We start from the raw sequence: 21,681 nt of genomic DNA on the forward strand, positions 1-21,681 counted from the left end.
TTCCCCACATGCTTGTGCCCTTAGCCAACCTTTAACCGGCTGTCTGAGGTCCAAAATGGCAGAGAACCAGGAAGAGCAGGTGTGTGTGTTCAAACGTGCCAAGGACTTCACTTTTATGAACATTGCAAGACGTCTGCAAATTTCTCAGGGATGAATGCATGAAACCATTTCTCTAATGTATAGCTGCGGTAGAGTGTGTCCATTTGCATTCAAAATGCTGATTAGTGTGCTTTTTTAAAAAAAAAAAAAAAAGACCACATTGCGGCTTTCTCGTGTATTTTCGATTTAGCTGAAAAGGGAGCCTTGCCTGCCTGTTAAGAGAGGCTGTCAGATAGAGTTCTCCCTCTCCAATGAAACAATGCTGCCTTAATTGGGACACTCCTGCGACAGTTACTATCCAATCAGGAGCAAACACAAGGAGAAACTAAGACCAAAAGCACCATTCCATACATACAGTTCATACATACATACATACATATATATATATACACATATATATATATATATATGTGTATATATTAGGCATAGGCCGATTATCGGTTTGACAATTTACCGTGATTTTAAAAAGTGAAGCTTTCAATAACTGTCACAGGTAAAGAGCAGGGTGGACTTAAAACAAGACCACAATATGATTGGCTACTCTCAAAGTTGAGTAAATGAGTCGCCTGTTTGAAGGTTTTTTTTTTTTTTTTTTCATGATGAGCAGGGAGGGGATGGGTGAGCAGTTACACACGGAGGACGAGGGATTGAGCAAGACGAAAGAGAAACTGCAATGGTGGATGCCTTTTTGCTCTCTTGATTCATGTGCGAAAAAAAAAAGGATGCCAGTGCGTACAAGTAAACCCCAAGGACAACGCAAGTAGACCACGGGTCTATTCTAAAAATAGTTCACCAGTGATGGAACACTGTGGCTTACGAAGAAGAATTAAAATAGAAGAAGAATAAAACCTTTTTTTTTTGTTTTTTTTTACCCAAACATTTCTAAAAATTTAATTTCAGAGCTGCATTTTTAATACCGTGGCTACCGTATCATTTTTGCTCACGGTTATCATACCGTCAGAATCTATTATCAACCCATGCCTAATATATATATATATACATACAAATTCTCTCTGTCGTACACACACCGTATACATATAGTATATACTGTTATGAAATTGTTATGCTGATCTTTATCCCGCTTTAAATGTTTTATTTTTGAAGTCATTCACAAGAAGGGTAGAGCTACTCATTACTGAATCCTACTGAGAATTTTTTTGTTCTGGTTTGGAGAGGTTTTGTTTTTTTTTTAATTTTTTGAGCAATGGTCTTGAACTTTTGATCAGCTGATAAAGAGCCTTTCAGTTTGTTATTTTCAATAAATTACTTTTTCAAAGCGTTAGTTGTCACACTCCCCCTTCTTGCTTTCGCAAATTGCAGCTCACTTAAAACCTCATTAAGATCCCAATGTGCAAAAGGTACACACACAAACACCCACTCAGTAAACATATATACTATTATGAAACTGTTATGTTTGATCTTTATCCCGCGCCAATGTTTATCCTGATTATCGTCTTTTGATGTAATTGAGTTTTAATCATCATTTCTTTGCCTCCGTCACGCAATATGGATTTGCCACCGATCAGACTTGTGATACAAATAAAGTTGCCTTGCTTAACAGGATTTGATCAAATAATTATAATGAGAAATGGAACCATGTCTTAATGACCCTCAATATCACACTGTAATTAAAACTCTGTTGCATGCGTCATATTCTTATCGCCGGCAGTCGTTATTGGAAAAATCCAAAGCCCACACGCATGCATCGCATGAGTCAACGCCCAGGGCCTGCCGAGCCCTCGCAAAGAAAATAATCAGGCTGTGAAGCTAACTCGTTTACAATATTAAAAGCAAAACAAATTAATCAAAGACCCTTTTTATTTCCTATTTATTTTTGCCGGGGGATTTCTATGTTGTTGGGATCTATGCCTCCGGGAGTCCGAGTTGACAGTTTGCAGATTAGCAGATGGAGTAGGTCATTAGTTTCTGCACTTTAATTAATTCCTAAATGCTAACCTCCCACACTTCACTAGGCTGTCATTATTTCCGTTGGATGGAGGATGCACGAGCTTTGCCGTTGCTAAAGCTCGATAAGGTTGCTCATTTCAAGGCGCAGTCAGGAATCATTGGCTGCAGGGGACAGAGTCACAAGTGAACAGAGCTTGTTGAGCTGATGAGTGGGATCAACATCCACGTGATAACCAACATTGCACCTGGCCCGCGTTCTTCGTGCTCCATCTTTGGATTGATTTTGAAATAATGTAGGATACAACCATATCTCTTGTTCATTTTATAATCCCACACCAAACGGTCTGTTTATTGTCACGATATGGTTTCATAACAACAAAAAAGTGGATGACAATAACAACCTTCTGACACTGATCATATTTTCTGTCCAGTGAAGTAATCTGACTACAGCTACTTTGCAAGGTCATAATCCCTTACATATATATTTTTTTAAATTATGGCTGACTGTGTGCCTTATGTATGAATGCACTTCTTCCTACCGGACACCTCGAATTTCCCCACTGGGGATTAATAAAGTTGCTAGTAAGTAAAGTAAAATTAATAAAGATTTTATCAAATCTATCTATAAATTAACAATGATGACAATTAGCTCACAGAAAACTGCCACTAAACATTCCTTCACTATCAAGTGGTTGTGCCACTAACTGCCTCTTGGGTGAATCAGTGAGTGATATTTGACAACACTTGGGTAGGAATCACATCTTTATCAGTCACGGTTTTCCCTCACGCGTGTATGTGGACACACAGCAGACAGCAATATGTTATAGAACACATATAGGAAAACTACAGCGCTTACTGCTTGAAGGGAAGTCCCGTGGGACTTTACCATATGTATTCTTGTCTGGGAGAGTGACATCACGTCATCCGCCACGTTTAGACCACGTGAAAAATAACAACCGAGGAAACAGAGAGGCTCGCATTTTCAAGCTGGAAATCCACTCACTATTTTGAGTTTGTGTCAGCTAAAGAAAATATTAAAGGTATCTTGCACACGCTGTGCTGTTGGCAAAGTGTTATCTAGCTTCAAAAACACTACCAGTACATCAAATTAAAAAAAAGACATGGATCGCAACACATTTAAACCCATAGAGAAAGATCCAGAGAGAAAGAAGTCTACAAAGACTATTTTTTCCATATAAAAACAAGTAGCCAATTATGTTAAGTGAATTTCATAGGCTCTTTTTGGATATCAACATTTGCTTGAGTTAAAAAAGGTTATATTTATTTTATGTTTAATTAAAAAAATGATTTTATTCTTAAACATCACTATTGGAAATCTGCTTCCATGTAAGTATTGTCAAAACCGGTTGTCAAGTTTTTTAAAGTGGGAGTCAACCCCCTAAAAATCTTTGTAATAATATGTTCCATGTGCCTTCACTAGTTTAAACATGACATTCGGATTGAAATGGCATTTGTAGGAATATGAGTTAAGAAGCAAAACCCACCCCTTTTTAGCCATATCAGGGGGCGGCCATTTTGTCTCTTTCTCTCGACTGAAAATGACATCACAACTACTCGGGGCTCAGGTAACGACCAATAACAGCTCGCCTGTTTTCTGAAGCTGAGCCATGATTGGTCGCTAGCTGAGCCCTGAGCAAAATGGCCGCCCCCTGAGATCTACAAAAACGGCTGGATTTTACTGCTTACCTCACATTCCACAAACACAATATTCATCGGAATGCCCTGTTTTAACTAGTGGGGCTGCATAAAACATATTCTTGTAAAGAACATTTTTGTGTTGACTTCCGCTTAAAGCAGGGCTGTTGACATCTGTTGTGGAATAATAAAGTAACTTGTAATCTCACTTCATTTTAATATCAAGTAATCACTAAAGTAACTACGTAACTTTTTCATGGTAACCGTGGCATGACTGCTTCTGTCCCCGCATGTAGTCCAGTCTTGGGCTTAAATTGGTGTTCATCTGTTCTGTATCAGTTTGATGGCCGGGAAAAAGCCTCAAACTTTCCCAAGAAGAAAAAGATTCCCCCTCACAACCCCCGAGAGTGAAAAAAAAAAAAAAAAGTGTCTCCAAGAAACAAGAGGGATGATAAAATCAGCTCCACTGCTGCAGCGAGGAGATAAATGACTAACATCCTCCAATGGGGGCCACAAGTGTCCTTGGATGCCCCCCTTGAACCAACCTGATATTATTGGCCGGCGATATATTTGTGGACGCCGTAGCAATTTCACCCTTGAGCTGAGGGATTGAGGCCCAATCATGATGTGCCTCATTGTAAGGGCTCATCTACATTTTGGGGGCAAAGCTGTCGCGATGCGTTCAAGGTCGCTTCGGAAGCGGTGATGAGGATGGAAAACACACACAGTGACTTCCGGATGAAGAGTGTTCATCCTGGCGATGGTTTTTAATTCAAAGTCAGCACATTTAGGCATGTGTGCGGAACATAGTCACCTTGTGACGTGTTACTGTGGGTGCGTGCATGACTGTGTGTGTCTGAGCATGTGCGTTTGTGTTTTCCATACACACCCCCAAAAAAGACTGGAAAACAAGAAAAAAGGCAAAACATGCATCAAAAATACCTTCGTCTCGAGGCTGGTTGGCTGCAGATTCATCGTGTTTTTTTGTGAGCGGACCTAGGGTTCAGAAAAAAAGGGGGGGAAAAAGAGAAAAGAGAAAATTCAAAAAAGATTACTGGCAAAAAACGTTTAAAAAAATTAAAAGACAAAAAAAGAATACCAAAAAATAAGAAAAGAAGCCAGAGCAAAAAGGACAAAGCAGTAAGAGTTGTTGTTTTTTTTTTTTTCTCTGTGTTTGGTTGTTTAAAAAGAGGACAAAAACAAAATGCATCACAGACACATTCATCACAAGAAAAGACACAAGATCAAGAAAGCTGATGATGTCGTCATCTCCTCTTTTGCTTCTCTCCTCCTGCGGGAGAAATGTGCTTGAGCCCCCCCCCCCCCCCCCTCGGATCCCTGATTGGTGCCTTTGCATCGGAGTGAGTGGGTCTACTAGCTGAGGTGCTTCTAACACTTTCTAACACCCATTTAAAAAAAAGGAAACCGTTCCCTACCCCCAAAAAATAAAAGATCTGTAGCAGAAAATTAGCTGATTCGAACCCCCCCCATTTAAATCACACAGCTGCTAATTAAGCGGTGAAAGTACATCCTCAAAGACCAAAACAATACTCAATTAGTCCGCCATAGTGCCACACGGTCAACCCAACAAACAACAACCTTCAATTACACTGCTGCGCTGTTGGGCAATATGTCTGTCGCGGTTATACCCGTGTTCGGGGGGGAAAAAAAAAGCCACGTCTGCGGGGGAACGCTGTCATTATTCACAGAGTCAGTCAATAATTACATAACACAACAAGAGCGGCTGATTGAGGGGCGCAGGTGAAAAAGAGAAGAAAAAAAAAAAAAAGTTAATTTGATCCCTGCCTGCCTACTGGCTGCTTTCGGGAAGAAAGGTACCAAGAAAACCAAGTGTTTATTGGACGTACTAATATGACGGCAAATGACTGAGTGCGTGTGTGCAGCATTTTTGACACTTTTGTGTATACACACATCGCCGTATGTTTCATCGCTATGTGGACTAACTCAGCGGTTCCTCTTTTTGAGGTGTTGGTGGTGGTGGTTCAGCTCTTTATATATATACATATATATATATATATATATATATATATATATATATATATATATATATAGTACACTCATATACTATATACTCATATACTACATACATACAATAGATATACATAGTGATATACATGATGTCATTGACTAGAACATATGCATGACAATTGTAATTTTAAAACATTCATAAGCTCAGGGTTTATTTTGAAAACGGTTTAGCTATTTGTTGGCTACCATTTTTCTTTGCAAAAGGGGGGTTATGCAGCACAATGAGTCGGTCGTTAAATCCAGCAGCATTCACACTGGTTTGGTGACACGTCGACAAGAAGAGCCCTTGGTGGCGTTTGAGTGACATCGCAATAAGCGGCTGAGACGGCGAGCAGTGGGAAGAAAAAAAAAAAAAAAAAAAAACAGAAAAGAAGAAGATGACGCTGTTTTATGGACTCCGGTCAAAGAAGCATGTGCGGTTTTACGGGGGTCTTCTATCCATCAAGCCCCATGTTGCACACGCATACATACAGCTTTAAATCACAACACACAATTCAATGCAACTTTCATTTTAGATTCCACACTGTAATGGAATGTAATATGCACCTTTCAATTGGGGGGCAAATCCGTTTAATAGAGTGATAAACTGCTTTGTCTTGTCTTTTTCCTTACAATGGATTTAATGGAATGATGCCCTCTAGCTTTGCCTGTCTATCTGCAGGATTATGCAAAACCCGCCAAGACCAATTTCACAACATAAGCCCATTAGAATTTGGGTCGAATCTGTGTCGGAAAAATGTTAAGTCGTGCAGGTATTCAGCCTATAAAATAAGTAGATGACACCGCCGCGATCGATGACTATCTGCTTCAGGACAGAGAGGAGACAGGAGGTCAAAATCCTGGACAGGCCGGGTAAAATGAGGAGAAAAAAAAAAAAAAAGCCAAAATGTAAACAGATGATGTTGGCGGCCATGTCATGTGAAACCGGGTGTGAACGAGAAGCAAACAAGGGAGACGCGCCGAGTGACGGGGAAGCCGACGGAATGACATTTACAGAGTGGTAATCATCAAGTAGGCGTGAAGGTTAAAGCCATTTTCTACCCATGGAGCCCGGCGCACACTGAACACACACAAACACACATTTGTCGGATTAGGTATTCACGCTTTCACCGGTGCCAAATCTGACTACAAATAGGATCCCTTGCAGGCACCCAAAACAGAACAATGGCATTTTCCATTCATTTCAATGGAGGAAGATGATTCACTCTCTCCACATAACAAATATGTAATATTATATTCACATATTTAATCGGCGGAGGTAAAACACGATATAGTTCATGATATTTCCTTTGTGCCCAGATGCTATACCGCAAAAATTAGGAGCATTTTTGTTCCTTCATTTCCCAGTGGGATTGACCCAAATTTGGACAGTTTGGACCGAGGAGGAGGTATACTGAAAGCAATAATAAGAGTTGAGCGTAGACATTTCTCATAAAGTGGACCAAAATAATCCAATAGCTGGACAACTTTATTTGGTCTGTTCACTCCCACGAGTAAGCACTTGCATTTACGTCTTCATAATGAATAATGCCCCCCCCCCCACCCCCACACACACGCATTCCATTCACTTTGCAGTGATTTCTTGTAGCTCGCTTCTGGGTGAAAGGTTTTTATAAAGGCATTGAAATTCCAAAAGGATGTTTGCGTTCTCTGTGTGGGCTTTGAAGACATCATACTGAGTCGTTCTCACAGATGCTTTGTGTTCTCTCATCCCAAATAGGTGCCACGCCTGTACTTTTGGCACTTGATGTATAACAAAGCCACAAGTGGAGATAGCAACAGGCAACAGTGTGTGAAAAAAAACAACATTTATCCTATATGTATGTATGTATTTTATATATATATATCTTTTTTTCTCTGAATTTTAGTTTACGTTAAGTTATTTAGAGTTAGTAATACCCCTACCTCTATCCCTACATACCGTTCAGCTATTGGATGACGATAAGCATTTAAAGTTGTATCTGATTGGTCAAAGTTAGAAAAAAAGCATGACCTACCAGACCACCATACCAGCTTATTTTGTACGTCTTTGTGATGTGCGTATTACATTATCGTGATGACGGTATATTTTTTGATATATATCTATATATAGATATATATAGATATATATTTTTGTGTGTGAGCGCGCATCTGTGCAAGGTGTGTATGCGCATGTACTGTACTGTATATGGGTCGGCGCTATCTGTGGTGCTGAAATGTGTGTTTAAATGATTCACAGGCTCCCCCGCGTTGAGCACTGTGGGAGGTACGGGCTATTTGTGTGTGTGGGTACGTGAGCAGGAAGGAGGTAAGGGAGGGAGGGTTGGCGGTGGAAGCGGAAGGGGGTTGGGGGGAGGGGTGGGGGGGGGGCAATTTGCATTCACTGCAAGTGACATGCTCAGCTTCAGAAAGCCTGAAGGGAAGAAGAGCTGGCCCTTTGAGGTGCCCGTAGAGTGTGAAATAGTAGTGGTATATGTACAGCAGAGCAGAGCAGCATCCCATAATATACAGTAGCTCATTGGGCTGTGACTACAGTGTGTGCCACTCTTAGAATATCTTGAGGGCTGCTCGATGCGGAAGGCTGCTTAAGCATTTATTTGATATTCTTGATATGCAGTTTGAGGTCCACGTACTAGTCCGCTCTTTGTCCTCACTCCTAGAATAACTATGGCATGCTCGTAAGGGAACTACATGTTACCAGTGAGGCAAAACTGTGCACAGGCGTACACATACAGGTACATGGATCTTAAGATGGAAATTAACTCATTCACTGCCTGGGATGTGCATATTTGTCAGCTGGAATCTAATCAGTGACTGCCACCAACCTGTAATGTATACACTGGGCATTAAGTACATTTTTCAATGGGTAGGCATGTAGGAGGATCTCGCCCATCTTAACTGTGAACAAACAGCGCAGGCATGGGACAAACAGAAAATGTGTTGCAGTACATAGTTGAAAATGTGTGCTGCGAGTGAGAAAGGTTGATCGTTCATGGAGTGAACGACGAAGGCCATGTAAGAAAGCTACCTATGTTTTCTCAGTTGAATATCTGTAAATAAATTATTTTTACTAGCAAAAGCCCCTTCTCACTATTATTTTGCTGTTTTATAATTTGAGCTGCCGCAAAAATAAAAAAAAATACATATATAAATAAATTTAAAAAAAAGAGTGTCATACACACACTCACACTTACTAGTGAGGACAAAGAGCGTACTATAGAGACCTTGAGTTGAATATCAAGGATATGCAATAAATGCTCAAAAGTCTTTTTTATAGCAGGATTTGGGGATTTGTTTCCCACTCAAGGTTGCATATCGTCGCTGTCCTGTGAAAATCACGAATGTCCATTTTTTTCAATTTTCTTAATTTTACGCGAATGGTGTTTCCGCGTTACAGACATCACATTCACGTGAAAATTAAAAATGCTTGCAAAATTGGACACAAGTGTTTTTCACAGGACAGCGACGATAGAAGGACTTGAAAGCGTCACAATAAACTTTTCTTTTGTCCAATTTCATTCATTTCTCTGTGCATGCTGAGTCAACAGACCGCAACAAGATGGCCGACTGCACTTGCTTGAAAACCGCTGACCTGGCAGCTCGGAACGACACCTGCACCATCTTAATGAGATGGAACACAAGACCTGCATGACAAATTCCGTCTTGACAAAGATAATAATGCTAGCGTTTATTGAAAGTGTTTGACACCAATGCAAACGACAGTCACAATAATAAACCCATTTTTGAAACCAATGCCTCTCGAGCAGACTCGATCAAACCCGAGCATTACTATTCTCATAAATCTATACCTGAAATGTCGTTTTAAGGAGATACGTTCAGTCACTGGGATAAATGGAGCGTGCGACATGGTGCTAACACTCCTCTGATCTTTAATAGAACGCAATCAGAGATACTTCTTGCACCCCACACTTAAATCAGACTCGCTCGCAGATTGTGTGATTATTTAAGTGCCGTTGAAAAGTCAATTCACTTCGCCGAGCCTAAATGGATCATTGAAATGAGCAAGCAAAGTCCTATTACTGTCTCCATTGCTCATTCATCGGCGGATGGGAAGTTGTGAGGGGACGACGGCAGAGGCACATGACAACGGGAGGGATTACGCGCATCGAGTCACATGCAGGACAAAGGCCCACCTATGGGTATGTACATCAACCTTCACCCCCGCGACCTTGCTTGCCAAAAATAATGGCAACTGAGCTTCGCTAACTTCGTGGGGAGGCAAAATGCGTGCGGTATTTGATGCCTGACACCAACCGGCAGATGGTGTTCAACAGGGTTCAATTTCGGGGCCCCTGCTGTTTTCGTTGTATTTGCTGCCCCTCGGTTCCATCTTAAGAAAGCATGGCATTTGATTTCACTGCTATGATTTATGAAAGATATATCTTCCGCGAAGCAAAAAAAGTGCTTTCCACTTTTGTCCTGTCTGGAGAAAATCAAAGCCTGGATGGCACAAAACTTCTTGAACTTTAACAAAAAGAAGGCAAAAGTTAAGGTGTTTGGTCCCAGTGGCCCTTGTACATCTCAACGCATTGACTGGGGCCTCCTGGCGTTTTAGCTAAAGACAACAGTCTCAAATTTGGGTTTTAAATTTTTAAATTGGACCGAGGAATTGTTAAATCCAGCTTTTTTTTTTTTTAATCATAGGCATCTGGCAAAAGTCAAGCCTCTCCTTTCACAACAGCAATTGGCAACAGTAATCCAAGTCTTCATTACATCTCGGCTGGACTACTGTGATGCGCATCGTTTTGGTGTCAGCCACTCCTCGTGTCCATTTGGTCCAAAATGCTGCCGCTCGCCTCCTACCTGGAGCTCGTCGGAGGGAGCACATAACAACAATTCTGGCCTCCCTTCACTGGCTCCCTGTACATTTTAGAATTCATTTTAAGATTCTTCAAATCTGGTTAGCAGAACAGACACTACTGAAGGTTCCAAAGACTAAGCAGGGCCTCAGAAGAGATTGAGTTTTTTCCTGTGCCGGTTCCTCCCTTTAGGATGACCTGCCGTTAAACGTTAGGCAAGCCCTCTTGTCTGTCCAGCTTTAAAACTCGTCTTACAACACATTTTAATTCTTTGGCTTTCGATTCAGCCTGAGACACGTCATTGTTTTAGTGTGTTTACTGTTTTTATGTTATTAATTTCATTGAAGTGCCTTTTTAACTATTTTTGGGTCCGATTTTTATTTTATGTACAACACTGTGTACAACTGTGGTTGCTCTATAAATAAAGTTGAGTTTACTTGTGTGTTGAGTTGACAACTCTTTGGGCAGTGAGACACAGTGCAAATGGACAATGACCCCAAAGAATTCAGAATGCAAAACCTACCAAAGACTTTCTGGAGGCAAAGTAGAGAAATATTAAGCCAATAAGGCCTAAAGCGCCTGGCTCAACATCTCCCCAAAACTGAAGGGCGACTATAGAATCACCCTCTTAAACCTGAGGTTCTCCCAGAAATTCAACATCTACAAAATAGTTGATATCTCAGCCCCTGTAGCAGATAGAAATTTAATTCCAAAAGAATTAGAGAATTTAGACGTGGCTTTCACACAGGCCCGGGTTTATTCATCTTTTCTGTTTCAATCGAAGATGTAAAAATAAAGTATCAGTACAAGAGAAGCACTATTTTAAAATTTTAATTATCATCCTCTATTATGTTACAAAGACATCAATATCGTCATCGTCTACAACTTAACCATATATCACGTTCGACTGGATATATTGGTTCAAAGTCCACAAGCACATCGTCTATATCACTGCCGTTACTTATTTCAGAGCTCCCGTGATCGACGGCATCCGCTACTACGGCTCGAAAAAATTCCGGGACATTCTCTGCGGTCTCGCGACACCGTCACGTGTATGCATATTCTGATGCAGTAAATTGGTTAAGAGACCGAGTATTTGATTTAAAAAAGAAAAAGACGTATCCGCTCTCCCGGGTTTAAAGGTAAAAGGACGCAACAGCGCTCCCGGCTCTAGTGGTAGAAACGCGGTTATGCGTGTCCGTCCTTAATGGGTTAAGCCATGGCCAAGTCAATCACAGTCACTCAAGGAGTGGAGAAGATGTTTACATGTTTGTTCGGTAGAAATTTTTGAATTTAGAACTGACGACGTCTTCTGGATGAATCTTCCAAAAAAAAAAGAAGGGTCCAGTTTCTTCCAATCAACTTGGGTCGCCCTAAACCAGGCCCCGAGCCAGAAACACAGAACCAATCAAGCTGTTCGCTAATGTTCCAATGAAGTCCACTAGTAAAAGGTAAGTTTCTCTCCAAGCTTGATTGGGTTCTATCTCCAAGAAAAAACTCAAGAGTTAAATGGATGAGAGGAGGATTAGGAAGCCGTGTCTGGCATTATGCTGGAAGACACACGGGAAATGAGAAGGTCTCTCACCACTAAATGAAGTCTCAGTGAACAAAGTTCTCAAGGCGAGGGGACGGTTAGTGGCTTTATTTCTGCAATTAATCAAATTGTCGACCGGGCAAAACGCTATTCATTTGCCCCTTGATTTGGCTGGAAAACGCACACGCTCGCTCTCCCACACAAACATAGAAATGCTTTTTGTGCATTTTTGTTCCTTTTTGGGAAGCAACTGTGGCTGGCAAGAGAAGGGAAAGAGATGAGCCCAACAATAAAAAGGGATTTTTTAGGGGGGGCAGTCATATATCACATTTTATTGCGGTAGGCTGACACCCCCTTCTGCCATTATTCACGTATTTGTATACCCCCCCCCCCTCCTTCTTTTCTTCTCACTTATCGGTATATCTCCGTGCCAACGTCGCAGCAGCATCAGCGCAGCCACGGGCCTCCGTTACCGCGTTAGCATCGAGCTGCTCCCGACGGATCCAGAAAGGAAATTGAACTATTGCAAGATTGCCAGGTGTGTGTGTGTGTGTGCGTGCGTGCGTGTGTGTGTGTGTGTGCGCGCGCAATCTGGGTTTGACGCACGGAGATGGATGGCGCTGCGGATGGAATAATTATGAGCGCACAGGCGGCAACCACGCCCAGGAAGCCCGGCGCTAACGAGGCCGGGATGAGGAGTCGACGTGCCGGAGCGTCGCCTGGCAGAACTGCCACCAAACGCTCAATCAGGAAGAACTAATTCATTCATTCACTGCCAGCCGTTTCCGAAGCAGAATTTGATCTTTCAAGACACACAGAAAAAGTGTGTTCCGTGGCTCCGTACGCACCAAAACCTCTCAACTACGACACAACAAAAAACGAGACTGAGAAAGGGGTTTTTGATGGCCAAACAATCTATTTACAAATATGGGCATTCAGTAAAATGTGTATCACCGCACTCGTCAGCCTTTTTGTTGTTTTTCCCGACTTCGTAGCGGTCTCTAGTGCAGTTCAAGTCCTGTGCGCTAATGGAAGGAGAATGCGCGGAGTGAAGCATGCACATTGTCTGCGTGCTCCAGGCTAGCTGGGAACGACTAACCCCCAACGCAGACCATCCCACCCCCCCACCCCCACCCCCACACGCCGACGCCTCCATCCCATCGATCCAGCGTGACTCTGCAGGAGCCGGATGAACAGCGCCCGCTATGATTTATGAGGAAAGCTTCCCACTCTGCTCTTCTGAACCCACATGAGGTCCTAATAGGTTCCTGACGTTATCTTCTTCCAAGGAAGGAAGCGAGATTGGCAGTCTCCCGCCGTTAGAAGTCACGTTCAAAACAGCATGAATACAAATATGAGAACGTGACACTTAATAATACGTATCATTTATGACACAATATTTTTTTTTTTTTTTTTTAAAGAGACTTTTCTGTGATCTGTGAAGGGGAAAAAAGTGCAGGCGAGTACCGCAGGTGTGTTAATGTTCAGAGAGAAGGTCTGCACTCACAAATAAAGAGATGCCGACTCTTCCTATCACAGACAAAACGGAAATGTTTCTCACACACTTATGCTACAGGTACGTAGATTTCAAAAAAAAAAAAAAAAAAAAAAAAAAACAGTGTTGGTGAACATTGACGGGTTGAAAGGTGAGCTTTGATGAACTTTTTTTTTTTAAAGTGAAAGCAGACAGAAAAGGACCTTCCCCAAATTGTTCAAGCAAAAAAATTCATGACAAGGATGAAGAAGATTCAAGAGGTCTACTCCATCCCATGATTGATTCGTTGATTCGGTATGATCTCAATAGTTTTGTCCACATACAGTGGTACCTTGACTTACAAGTTTAATGCATCCTCTGACCAAGCTCCGAACTCAATTTAATCAATTGCTCCAATTAAAATGAACGGGAATGTCATTCACAGATGCCAGCTCCCAAAAAGAGAAAGAAAAAAAATATCAGGATTTTCTAAAAAAAAAGAAAAGAAAAAAAAAGTTGCAGTCAAGGAAGGAGCCGGTTTTGCAACAAGGATGACGCCCACCCAGGACATGTGACGTATGCCAGGTCAGCAACACATTGTCAGAACTCCATCTTAAGAAAAACCACCATGTTGGACACCAATCAGATATGACAGCGACCATCTTCTCATTTTGGGACAGAAGGAAAATATGAAACATTTGTTTGGTTTGGGGTCAATGACCCCAGAAGGCGGGAATATATGTTCAAATTAAGTCATGAGAACCCTGAGTAGAGAGGGGTCATTCCGACCTGGTTGTGGAGCTGAATGAAAACATGTTGATATCAGTAAGTTATTTTCCTTGTATCTCAAGGTACCACAGTTCTTGTAAGAAGCACACGTGATACAAAAAAAAAGAAAAAAAAAAAAAAAACCCTTAACGTGAGCAATAAGAAATGTCATTCATTCATGACAATTTGCTAAGCCCCTCCCCTTCAAGAGTGATTGGCCAATCGCAGCTTGGCAGTCATTTCAAAAACATTCAAGGGCCGCGCGCGTGTACGAACGGTGATTGGACCGACTGCCGGGGGGGGGCGGGCTTAGCACAGAGTCAGTCCCCCCCCTTAACCCCTCGCCCCTCCCACCCAGCAGCCCAGCACTCACCATCCTCCGTGGGCACGTAGACGTTGAGATAGAGGCAGTCCTCGCTCTGGTTCTGGATGTAGCCGGCCGCTACGTCCAGGTTGTCCGTGAACCACACAGGCAGCATGATCTCGGGCAGCACCCCGTGCACGTTTTGGGGGCACACGGGGGCAAACTGGGTGGCGTTGCGGATCTCCTGCCACGAGCCCGGCGCTTCGGGCGGCTGAAAGCGGCGGTCGCCGATGGGCGCGGTGGCGTACGGCACGCCCAGGTACTGCTCCACCGGGCCCAGGATCTCGTTGTTCAGGTCCTTCTTGATCCCTCGGAGCTTGCCGTAGTTGGTGGTGACCACGGGCTGCTTGGAGGGCTCCGCTTTTTGACCGGAGGCCACATTTAAGAGGAGGGCGAGGCCCAGCTGCATGCACCAGTCTGCCATGAGGGACCTTTGTCGTTTTCGCTCACTTTCACGTACAAATACGCGCATGGCTGCTTATGGAATAATCAAAACGCAGTCGTCCAAAGGTGAATGACTAAAACGACGAGCAGAGCCCCGTGAAGGTCATGTGGAGGGCGCGCAGGGATTCGGAGGGCGGGCCTCTGTGCGGGTGGCAGGTCAGTGGTGAATCGGAGCCGAGGCTGTCCCAGTCGCTTCCCCGGCCGTGGTTCTGTTACGTTCCATCCCTCTGTGCCCCGTCCTGGAGATTTCATCGACGTCTGCACCTGCACTGAGACACAAGACCATGAAGAGAAAAAAAAAAAAAAAAAAAAAAAAGAGAGCGATTAGCTGAGATCTGAAACGGACCCTGAAGGAGACCTGCTTAAGTCAACCGGGTTCATTTAAGGGGAATCCTTTTCGGTGCACAGCACCGCGATGACTTAGCAAGGGCCGAAAATAAATCCGGCCATCGGTATCGTGTCATGTGACCCGGGGAACCTCCTGCTGAGGCGAGTTCACTCTGCCGCCCGCACGTGCTTCATGCGCCACAGCCCTAATTTGGACTCATTTAAACTCGTCCCGGCGTAACCTGCATGAGGGCCGGACTATTTTTAAGCCACCCAAAAGTAAACACAACACAAAAAGACGGTGACCATTTTCAACCCGTCACTGGCCGAGGTGAGATCGACGGTAAATGATAAGGAGGGCGCTTTAGGCCGCTTTTGTTTGTAGCAACACGCGCGCACGAGCGCACGCAAACGAGCGCCTCGGGAGCTGCACATCCATTCATGTAATCTTCGGTGCAAATCCTCATGCGACACAGCCCGTCACAAATGCAAGGAAGAGATTACAGTGTCATAATAACATTGTTGGCTGGTTACGTAACGGCGCGGCATGCCGGGAACAGCCATTCGCGGTGATTACGCGGGGCGAGAGCTCTTTTCCAATTGCGACGCTCTCTCTTTGCTTTATCGTCCGGCTGTAATTGCCCAATTTAAAGTTGCCATTAAATGCATAATTGCATCACCCGAACCCGCCGGAGCAACTTTAATGCCGCCGTCTTCTGTCCCCTCCGCCTATTTCCCACTGCCAGTCGAACATTTTGCATTTAAAAGTTAAACGTCCTGAGCAGGGAATCTCGAGACCACTTTTTTTTTTTTCGCGGGTAATCACTCTTTGAGTACTCACAGACGCCTCGAGTATTTTTGACATGTACAACTTCATTCGACGCAACGACGGGAAATTGTCAACAAAAGAAAGAACTGTCCTTTCTGATGTAGAGAACGATTTGCAGATGCGTCGAACTGCCGCAGTACAGCGTCAACTACTGCTGAGGAGGACTTACTCGATGTCGGATTATGTTTGCCTTGAGTATCGGTGGCTCGTATCGGCAGCCCTCACGAGTACTCGATGCCTTAAAATAAGGCCGGTATGGGCCCGATTACGCTCGGCCATCCCTTGCACTGAGGCTGGATGGCAAATAATTCAAAGCCTCTCACCCACTCGGGTGGCTCATTCATTTTTGTATTATATTTCTCGTGTATACACAGAGTGTAATCCTGCCTGTAAGAAAAAAAAAAAAAAAAGTTTTGGGCTCATTGAAGCTCAAAGCCCGTGGTGTTCTTTTGGTACAATGCGTTCAGCCTAAATGCATCTGCAGCACCTGCTTTTGTTTCTCTCCGCATTCCCCCCCTCAGACGAACACGCAGAAAGAAGACACAATAGAGAAGACATATACAAAAGAAAAAGTGTTGTGAGTGCTATATTTGTTAATACATTGCGAGTTCTTACTCCAGACTTGCAGGTTGCAACTGAGGCTTTCGATGTAAACTGGCGCAATTTAACAGGCATAATTGAGCCAGCTTGCGTGCTCACAGTGGGCTCGCGTAAGTGATTGATGAGGCTGGGATGCAGGGACAAAGATGGCGGACCTGAGACCCCAGCTTTTGGGGCCAAACCTGACAGGAAAGATTCCAAAGGGGGATTGCTCACTCTAAAATATGTCCACAAAAAACCTCAGAAAAGTTAATTGGATGAAATGCACCTTTGATTGACCTTTTGCCGACCCCTGCCGTCGCAGTGCTGCCTCCGGGTGATGGCGTGCAACACAATAAATTGCACCGTGTAATGATTTTATTGCCACCTGGCTGCGAATGTGTAACATGTTTTGGGATTTTTATTCAAAACGTCACCATGGAAACCAGCCCGTGCTAAGGTGAAACCTCCATGTCACCCGTGGATGTTTGAAAAAGCGACAAGTCTATTTTGGCAAAGTCAGGAGCAGAGAGCACCCATTTTCGAATGTAAGGAGTAAAAGTAAAACGTTCGCAGAAAATGAATACTCATGACAAGTACAAATACCTGAAAAAGCATAGCATGAGAACACTAAATACACTAAATGGGGCCCAACCGATTAATCGGCTGGCTGATATTATCTCTTGTAAAATCTGCAAAAATCAGCCCATTTCAGCCCCACATTAACGCTTTTACGACATAAGGTAAAAATGACATTCAAAGATTCTCCCTAAAATCTTTCGCAAAAAAATAAATAAATAAACGAGACGAATTTTGCCAGTTTTTCTCTCTCTCTCTCTAAAGTTAAAGAAATACTGAAGGACAAAGTATTGTCAAACAGTCAAATGTCCTAACTGTAATTCATATATTTCTTGTTATAAGCATTAAGGGACCTCCCCGAATATTATTTTTATTGTATTTTTTAAAATTATTTTATTCATTGTATGTGTTTAAAATTAATCGACCGATTAATCGGTTATCAGAGTTTTATTCTGCCAAATATCGGAATCCGCATCGGCCTAAAAAAATCACTACTAAGTATTTGTACTCTGTCTGTCTTTTGAGTTTGGTTTTTGACTTTAGTTTCATGTTTTCCCTTGTGTTCCTTTGTCTGTCTCTCGTTAGGTTGTTGAGTCCACCTGCGCTTGTCATCCCAGTCCCTGGTGTTAGCCCAATCAGCTCCCTCCTACTCCCTCCCTCGCTGCCTCCTACTTTTGGCTCCTCCTCCACGCATTTCCTCGCATCCACTAGCTTAATGCTAACAATAGGAAAACATCATTGATGGGCTAACAATTAGCATTGATGCTGGCAGTGTTGTAACCATTTAAACAACGGACATTTACATGTCTTCATTCTGAACTAAAAATGGCATGGCATAGTCAGTGGCGATTGTTATACTGCCTCCTGGTGGTCTAGGCGGGCACAGCAGAAGCAGAATGAATTGAACTGCAGCATAAAATCACAACTGTAAAATTATTTATATTCTATTTGATTATGTTACTACTACTCTGTTCAATACTTTTTTTGGGCAGACAGGCAGAAAAAAGGTTTTTATAAAATACATTATTTTGCATCTATAATTAGAGGCCAGCCTCCTCTTGACTGAGGATATATTCCATTTCGGGGTTAACGAGGCGTTGCCTTCTCTTCCCAATTACTGCACCATCCACACCTCAAGGCAATGCAAGCCAGTTGGCCAACTCCACAACGTTAATAACACAACATTTTGAGTCTCCTGCTGTTTAGCCCAGCCTCTCCCTCCCCCTCTCCCCCCTTCCTCTCTTTCTCCCCCAACAGCCGCCAAGCTCAGCAGCATCTGGCGAGCTTGCTCAAAGGCACATCAAGTCCTCGTTTTCGTATCGCTCGCATGATGTGTTTTACAGTCGCGAGGGTGCTCGTTTGTTTTGCCAAATTAGTAGAGTTTTTTTTTCCCCCCTGACCTGTCTGGATTCGCGTTTTTCTTGTTTTTGTCGCAAGAAATGACGACTCTATAAAAGAATACAATGTGTCCCAAAAGTCATAAGACACTTTCTTTTTTCTATTTTGTTACTGGTATCATTCGTAAAGACGATTTTATTCCCTTGCCCGTGGCTTGGAACTGACATGAGAGCAGCGTTGCAAAATTGCCGCCGGCAAGAAGTTTGTTAGCGCCTGTTTGAGTAGCGTTCTGGCCGACGCCTTACTCCGAGTTTCTCGAAACGGGATTTTTTTCTTGACAAACCACATCGCGCTAGGTCTGCTACCACGACTGATAAAAAACTATGAACTCAAAAACTACAACTAAAATTGAAATATCATTTTTTTCACAAAATCAAATCTAAATTGTAGTGAAAATGTCCTTAGTTTTCGTTTTTGTTAATATCATACATGAGTTTTTTCGCGGTTCTTTTTAAATGTGTTAATTTCGGTATTGTTGCCTGTCCGTACAGAAGAAGGAACGTCAAACAGTTGTTTGAGAATTAAATTTTCTTTGACTTTACTACTCAATACTTAAGCCCCTATCAGACTGAGCGGCGAACAAGGCAGTTGCCAGACGTTCACTTGTACCGTTCAAAATTTACTTGCGACAAGAAAAAAAACACTAAAACGGTTGCCTAACGTCTGGCGAATGTTTTGCAAACTGCCTGGCAAACGCTGACGTGAATGCGTATTTTCACGCCTCAGTGGGAAAGGGGCATTAGTGACCTTTTTATTTATTTATTTTTTATCTGGCACTCGACATCCATACATTAAAAAAAAAAAAAAAAAAACTAAAACAGATGCTAAATCTCAACTAAAACGAAGCATATAAAAAAATAAAGACAAACGAATGAGAATCCTTCCTGTAGCGACTTCAGGTTTGCGAAAGGCTTCAATGGTAAGATTGTAATGCTCAAGTGACTTTCCCTGTCAGCATAACGCTTCTCAAACTACGTATCCAATATATACAGTCAAAGAGTCGAAAAATACCATATTTGTTTTGCTTTTCAATTCAAAGAAAAAAAATCACGTGCCCTGACCCGATACCACCAATTAAATCCTTATTAGAACGTGATGCGTAGTCACAATACCAACAAACGGCCAACCAGCAGGAAGTGCTGCAATTACTTGATTGAAGATCAAATCATTTGAGCCAAGCAAAGGTTGGACGCGTCATCTCGTAGTCAATTAGGGCCCCGAATGCTGCAGTTGGCCGTAATTAATGTGTGAGCAGACTTTAATTAGCACGGAGGCTGCCTGACATTAGTCACCGCCTCTCTAAGACTGAGACTTCACCATGGATACACATATGCAATGCATCCACGCTGGGTTGCTTCTGCATGGATAAAGAGGGAGTCCGATGACATTCTGGCGGAACTGTGTGCGCTGGGTCACCGATTAAAAGGTTAAAATTGTGCTTAGCGGGCTAACCATGGATGACTCTGTGCGCGCGCGCGCGCGAGCGAGAGAGAGATGGACCATCACTGAGAACAATTAACTCGGCTGACCCGGTCGCCATGGCGACAGCTGCAGCCGCTGTGACAGGGCAGGCTGTCAAATAGGCCGGTCCATTGCACAGACGGCTGAAGATGAGACCCCCTAGCCTCGCACCCCACCCCCATATACTGCGTTTGGATTAAGCTCTCTGGTCTTAATTTAAATTTAGCACCTCTACAATGCCGAACAAACACACACTTTTATATCACGCCTGTAAAAATCTCTTCACACAAGAGGTCGGGTGTTCGTTAGCACCCCTGACGTCTCTGACGAATTGACTGCTTTATGTGAGTGGAAGTGTGGCCGGCGAGGGTGGCGGCGAGCATCATCTCCTTCTCATGCTCCAGAGGAGAATGAAAGTCTCACACACACGCACGCGCACACACCAACGTGCACAAATACACACGGAACAGATGCCAGCTGTGACATCAGTGGCATTTAAAAAAAATAAATGACAAGCTAAGATGGTTGGTGCAGAACAGGAATCGGTACAGCATTAATATTGATCATTTTTCACAGATTAAGAATTGTATGACTGTTAACTGTTACCGTAAAATCCCGTGCATAATACGCATATTTTTCCCACAACAAATGATCCTGCATCGGTTGAGGGTTCTCTTATAACACGGGTGTTAATAAGACAAAAAGTATATACACTTAGTTAACGTTTACTAGTGCGTAGACAGTAGCGAGGCACAACAGCAACGCGGTAGGAAGGCCAACGTCAAAATAAACCTTACCCAACCAAATAATATACAGACATCAATGCCTTAGTATAACTTTTATTTTGAAGTTGTTCCCGGCAGCGTGTCGCGGCGTAACGGCGGACTTGACTTGTTTTTCGGACTCGGAGGCATTGCTGTCACAAACTGTTGCTACTTGCTACCGACTTTAACGACACAACGCCGTCCGGAAATAATGTTCAATCTCTGATTAAGGGCGCTAAAAAAAACAACTTTATTATGCTGACACTGTATTCGACGGCATCTGTTGCCAACGTTTGGCATGCTCGTTAAAACAGTTGATTTGCTGCTTAATTCATATTCCACAAACGCAATATTCATTAGAATGCCTTGTTTCAACTAGTGGGCCTATATAAACATATCCGTGGAAAAGAAAATGTTTGGATTGACTTCTTTAACACAGTTTAATCATGTGCAACTGATGTTTTATTCTCAAAATAAATAAACCCAAAGGATTTTTTTTCCCGTCTCCGTACACCGTCCTGGCGCTCTCTTCAAAACAGGAGAGGCGCAAGTGGAGCTTGACCAAAACAGTCAAAAAGAGGGCAACTTTCAACCATCATGTTTTAAAGTGATAGTGAGACTGCGTTACGGGCGCATTAAAAACATGCAC

General features: G+C 42.9%; 1 protein-coding gene across 2 annotated transcripts in view; it reads right to left on the reverse strand.

Annotated features, from left to right (window-relative positions):
* nlgn2a (neuroligin 2a) overlaps positions 1-21,681 on the reverse strand; it is a 66,347-nt gene that overhangs the window by 27,879 nt on the left and 16,787 nt on the right. Inside the window, exons 2-3 of one of the 2 annotated variants that reach the window (XM_086055205.1) lie at positions 14,661-15,364; positions 4,606-4,659 (exon numbers count right to left, since the gene is read on the reverse strand). In XM_086055205.1, coding sequence (XP_085911331.1) covers positions 4,606-4,659; positions 14,661-15,123 — 517 coding nt within the window. In that variant the 5' untranslated portion in view covers positions 15,124-15,364. The remainder of the gene's footprint in view (positions 1-4,605; positions 4,660-14,660; positions 15,365-21,681) is intronic. The other variant, XM_086055214.1, reaches the window with a different exon arrangement.

Source organism: Filicampus tigris, chromosome 2 (genome assembly GCF_054856515.1).
Source record: "Filicampus tigris isolate MCC_2025a chromosome 2, RoL_Ftig_1.0, whole genome shotgun sequence".
In the NCBI taxonomy this organism is placed as follows: Eukaryota; Metazoa; Chordata; class Actinopteri; order Syngnathiformes; family Syngnathidae; genus Filicampus; species Filicampus tigris.